The following is a 6111-nucleotide window of genomic DNA, read 5'->3' as shown; positions in this document are numbered from 1 at the left end:
ATGGCTGAGTCTGGAGGGTATAGGAACATCCAGAAAGAACAAGCACACCAAGCTGGCCGAATGATGTTCTTTTCAAACTCACTGATGGCAGGTACGTGGCTGAATGAAAACAGAGTGAGAGTGTGTTGCATTAGACGTTGTCCTGTTTTTATCCATTCACATCTATTGTTTTTTTAGATGAAGAGTCTGACTGGTCTCCTATTCACGATGCTGCATATAATGGAAGGCTTCTTTCTTTGAGCCATATTATTAAACAGGTAGACCTGTTTACATGTACTTTTGAACCATTACCTAACACACTGTCTGGCAGTTCCTGTTTCGCAAGGGTTGCTACCTTCCTGTTATTCTGGTAAAAGCAAACTGTGTATTGTGTATTGCAGCAATGAGCGGAGCATTCAAGAAATTATCCTTGAGGTAAAATGATTAAATTCTTTTAAAATCTGTCTTTAGGGAACCAGTGTTAACTTGGTCACTCTTGACCAGGTTTCTCCCCTGCATGTAGCCTGTCTTCAGGGACATACTGCATGCGTTAAGACATTACTAGAGCATGGAGCAAATGTGAGTAAACATGGCCGTCTGAACTTTGCCTGGTTGCTATGAAGTTCATTATCATGTGCTTCGACCCCATATTTGGTATTATTTTTTGCAACAATACTCTCACTGTGTTCACACCAGAGTCCCACACCACAAGGCAAGACAAGAAGTCACATGTTAAGTCAGGACAATCAGCTTACTTCACTGAAGTTAAAACTGCAGTCTTGCTTACAATACTAGACTTTTAAAGTAACCCCTTAAATGACTCAGTATTTCTGTTCTTACATTGAATGCACAGAACCCAGTTTAGTGTCTGTCAGATTAGATGGGCGGACCAGGCTTTGTTTGTGCATGCAGGTGAGGTGAGCATTTCATGTGTGGCTGGAAACACCCCCCTCAAGCAAAAAGGTGATTGTGCCTTTTCTGTTGCCGGCCCCCAGCTGTGGAACCAACTGCCACTCAACATTAGAAATGTCCCCTCAATCACACTTTTTAAAACCAGGCTCAAAACGCACCTTTTTACATTGGCCTTTCCTGTGTTCTAATTGTCTCACCCTGTTATGTCTGTAATAAAGTGTTGTCTGTTGGTGTCGCCTTAGCTTAAATCACTGATTGGTATGTGTATTTATTTTCTTACTTACTTTATTCCATTTTATTTTGTCTTATTTTATTATTCTTTCTATGCACTATGTACAGCACTTTGGTCAGTGCGAGCTGTTTTAAATGTGCTCTAAAAATAAACTTTACTTACTTACTTGCTTACTATTGTCCTCAGAGAGAGATGGAGAGAAGGCAGTGTAGACGGTGGCTTACAATGACGGTTGTGATGGAGTGTGGGGTGGAGGGGGAAAAAAAAATGTTGAGGACAGTGAAATGAAGCCTAAAAAGAACCATTTATCTTATTCGAACAGTTGTTTTGGGCTACATTGCATGTCTTCCCGTTTTCTGTCACTCGTTTGTCTCACTGTATTCCTGGTCATGACCTCTCAATCTCTCTCTGTCGTCTTCTTTCTTTCTTTCTCTCCACACCTTACTGTCTTATTTTCTCTGGCATCCTCATTTGTGCGTGGCATATTCCCCTGTGTGTCTACCTCTCCCCGTTTACCTCTTCTTCTTCTTCTTCTTCTTCTTCTTCTTGTTTGTGCATGCAGGTGAGCATTCCTTCTGTGACTGGGAGCACCCCCCTCTCAGCGGCCTGTGGCAGTGGGAGCACCGCCTGTGTGAATCTGCTCCTCCAGCATGGAGCTCCTGCCCAGGGGACGAGCACCTCAGCCTCAGCCTCAGCCTCCCCCATCCACCAGGCAGCCGCCAAAGGTCAGGGGGCAAAACCTTTTCTTCCAACCCTATTATATTACTACTACCTCATTCATACCACCACTAATACTTTACTAGCACTTTAAATATATCATATATATCTACACTTTCTACCTCAATTGCTGCTAGACCCAATTCTGTTCATATTTCATAACCAACTCTTACTGTATATATCTTATTTATTCACTTATTCTGCTTTACATATGCACATACTCTGTACTTTTATTGCTATTTTGCACTTCTGGTTGGATGCTAAACTGCATTTCGTTGTCTTAGTACTTGTACTCTGTGCAATGACAATAAAGTTGAATCTAATCTAACCTTACAGCCGTGTCTGTGACTAAAGTCACTAACTGTCCCACCCCATCTTACAGCCGTGTCTGTGACTAGAGTCTCTAACTGTCCAACCCCATCTTACAGCCGTGTCTGTAACTAGAGTCACTAACTGTCCAACCCCATCATACAGCCGTGTGTCTGTGACTAGAGTCACTAACTGTCCAACCCCATCTTACAGCCGTGTCTGTAACTAGAGTCACTGACTGTCCAACCCCATCATACAGCCGTGTGTCTGTGACTAGAGTCACTGACTGTCCAACCCCATCTTACAGCCGTGTCTGTGCCTAGAGTCACTAACTGTCTTGGTAACTGTTTGGAACACTGAGGCACGAAACTCAACCGCCCTAAAAAAAAAAAAACAATGGCCATGCTTCTGGAATTTCCTGCTAAAGTGAAATGTTTGCCCGTGTTGTTTCTATGTTTAGGTCACACAGAGTGTATTGAGAGACTGCTGCAGTATGGAGTGGATATTGACCAGTGTACAGATCAGGCTGGTTCTCCCCTCTTCACGGCGTGTGCCAATCAGAACCTCAGCACAGTGAGGAGACTGCTGCAACTAGGTATTACAATTTATCTTCCATTCCTTTCCTCTCTATGTTCTACCTAGAAGCTACAATATACAGAAAATCTTATACTTACACACACGCACACTCACACTGACACACACACAGATAACTCCATAGGATTCAGTTGGATAATAGAGTACAAATTAACTCATTCCAAAAAAAAGAATGAAAAAAAACTGTCACAATTGGACATTCAACCAAGCCTTTGTATAATATTGATAGTGATTAATGATATGGTCTTGTTGTTGTGATATACACTATTGTCATCGTCATTTTGAAGTGTATGTACATCCCCATGAGTTTTGATAACAGCTCAGCTGTATCTGGATAGGCGCCAGTGTTAACCACAGTAAGGACGGAGACTCTCCACTGCACATCGCTGCTCAGCTGTCCAATCCTGAGCTTGTCAAGACACTGCTGGACCACGGAGCAGACCACAAGGCCAAGAACAAAGCTGGCAACCAGCCTGTGGACATGGCACCCCCTAACAGTGCTGTGGTGAGGCTACTCAGACAGACCACTGATACTGGCATTTAAAGGTTTTTTTCTCTGAGTCTGTATGACCAGTCACTACATAGTCTTTTACATGTGCCACATTCACGCCCACTCACTTTTCACAAGTATTTGCACAAGACGCAGTTGTGAGCACATGAAAGGACAAGGAAAGGGAGTCTTTTTAAGGACATTTTTTATAACTTAAAAGACACGAAAGACAGTCATCATATTGTAAGATGACATCTTATTACCACTAGGGGGCAGGGTAATACCAGGATCATGGATGAACACTAGAGACCACGAGTTTCCATTGTCTAATTGTTCCTTCATGAATTTGATCATTCTTTCATTCATAGACTCATTGAAGCGATGATGCTTTTATTGGTTGTGTTATGTTAGTCTAACTGTTGAACATGAGAACCTCAAAAGTCTGTATTTATGCAGTTATGCACATTTGTAATATGTTACCAAATAAAGCAAACCAACAGTAACCAAAAGAAAATAAGGCCCCAATTAATTCAAATATGCTTTCGAAGGTAATTCATCCTTAATAAAAACTATTGAGTAACTATGTTACGTACCTATGTCATTCAAACTGTAAACAATATGTCTGTGAAACCCTACACCAGTATACTTACACAGGTAGAACATGTGAACATTATGTTAAAGTGACGTGTAATCAGTCTGGTTGTTACCGCTACTGCACCCCTCTCTTTCCCATTCCTATGTATTGTTTTCTACCATACCTACAGCTGAAAAACTGTATGCTTTTCTGCACTGTATAGTCATCCTACCTTGTATTGTAAAAAATATATAATTTCCATATCACCTGTAATGCAAAAGGTTTTCCAAAGCAACACCTCGTCAGGCAGTGATAGTCTAGGGCAGTGATCGTCTAGGTGCCTCAGAGAATGCCAGTGAACTGAGTGAAAGCAGTGTGTCTGCTCTGGCCCCACTCAGGGTGATGGTAATCAGTATGGACAGATCATGCCAAGGGTCTGGATCAGGTCCAGTTGTTTAAATGGTTCTGACTTGAAGATGTTCTAACATTGCCGTGGGACTCCAGTACCACTACACAAAGACTAGGGCTGTGGTTACAGCGACAGCTGTCTGTCGAGGTATTCGACTTTGGGCTGTGGCATTTAAGGACTGTTCTAAATTAAAAAAGGTTAATTAAAGATACAGCGTGAATGCAGTGAAATGTGATGCAAAAGGATCTGACAGGTTATATAAATCTGCCCTGACTATAACCTGGTCATAATCAGGTAAGGAGAGAACGGACCTTCTCAGAGAATGAACCGGTTGTTCTCATCAAAGCAGAGGCAATTCCAGAGGAGCTGTGGAATTATCTGGAACACTCATCAACCGTCATTGATTCCTTTTCCCAATTTGTTCCTGTAGGTAAATCATTGTCCTCTGAAACAAGCATGACCCCCCACCCCTCCCCTCCATATAGAAATGCTCTGATCTTTGCTTCACTTCCTTTGGGTTAAATGTTAAGTCGATTTAGTTCGCTGCATTCCACTGACGTGTGAGCGCTGGGACGTACCATCTCGCTGTAATTAGCGATAGGGGAAATCAAGTCACCGCTCCGCTATTATCCCGCAGTGATTGGGTATTAGAAGCAGAAGCACTCACAGTGGCCATAGTTTCATGTCCAGCCATATCAGCTTGAAGCTGGGCTGGGCTCCAGTAGTCAGCATGCCATCCCAAACCATGGTAGCACTTTAGAGGCTACCTCACATCCTCTTTCTAAAGCTTTTACATTACATCCCCCCATGAGGCCTAACATTTCACTTCTCCCCGTCCACTGCCAAATACAGCAGCACTTAGCACTCAAGCAGCGGCGCAGCTTTTCAATGACGACCAACAGCAAATAACGCACACTTTTCACCTGGATGCACTTTTTCGCTAAAAGAAAAGAAAATCCAAGCTGAAACCATTAACACAGGGAAGAGAAACTTTAGACGGAGGGAACCTTTGGGACTAGAAAAGAAGACATGATCCAAAGAACACAAAAAAACATGACGTTTGATACGCCATAGCCCATGAGATCTTTGAAATAATTGTTTGAATCTTCTTAAGTATTTACTGTTAAGCATTATATTTCAATACCATGCGTTATCACTATTAATGTATGACTCGGAGTGATTCCCCTATCGCCATTGGCCCTCTTCATGACCGCACTGAGCTGGATCTCTTCAGAGATACCCTGGCCCCCTGCGGAGCAGTCTGATTGGATTCAGCGCACATATCTTACACAGTAGTAATTGCTTTGATATTTATAGTTGCATGCTTTGGGTAATTAAAAAAAATAGTCATGACGGCAGAGACACACCCAATGTGCTGCAGTCCTGTGGGTGAGTGGAGACAGGCTAGGCCAGGGAGCATTTGACTTGGTTACTAATTAATGACCTCGCCGGTGATGAGGAGCTCCATTGCTTATCACCATCCAAGGAGCCTCAGGAGAGACGCTGGCCACTCCACAGGAGATGTGGGGATGCTCCAAACAGAGGAAAGGGAAAACAGCATTGCATTTACTCAGGGAAACAGGCATGTGAAACAAAATGGTTCGATTAACAAGGGAAAATAAGTCTAATTCCACAAAATTAGATGTAACAGCACAGCCATGGCAGTTTGGTGTATATAGTAATGTGGTAGACGGTTATATTGTATGGATCACAAAAAAACAAACACAGATGTACCAAAACTGTTTAATTTTATTGATTTTGCATATACACTGTATATTAAAATGAAATACTATACACATGATCAGAAAGTTACTCTCTACATTATCTAGTAGCATTTTTTATAAATTATATATTTATTTTATCATGATGAGTAATAAAAATAGCTATACTTTTAA

General features: G+C 42.0%; 1 protein-coding gene across 1 annotated transcript; it reads left to right on the top strand.

The window, feature by feature from the left end:
• Window positions 1-3287, top strand: LOC308365031 (ankyrin repeat and SOCS box protein 9-like; the record flags this gene model as incomplete). Its single annotated transcript, XM_080838348.1, has 6 exons — window positions 1-91; window positions 178-257; window positions 451-558; window positions 1686-1848; window positions 2610-2744; window positions 3082-3287. The coding sequence occupies 6 exons, from the start codon at window positions 1-3 to the stop codon at window positions 3285-3287; spliced, it is 783 nt and encodes a 260-aa protein (XP_080694474.1).
• Window positions 3288-6111: the final 2824 nt, after the last annotated feature.

Source organism: Sprattus sprattus (assembly GCF_963457725.1).
Source record: "Sprattus sprattus genome assembly, chromosome: 5".
NCBI classification, from domain to species: domain Eukaryota; kingdom Metazoa; phylum Chordata; class Actinopteri; order Clupeiformes; family Clupeidae; genus Sprattus; species Sprattus sprattus.
This window is presented reverse-complemented; position numbering and strand designations above follow the sequence as displayed.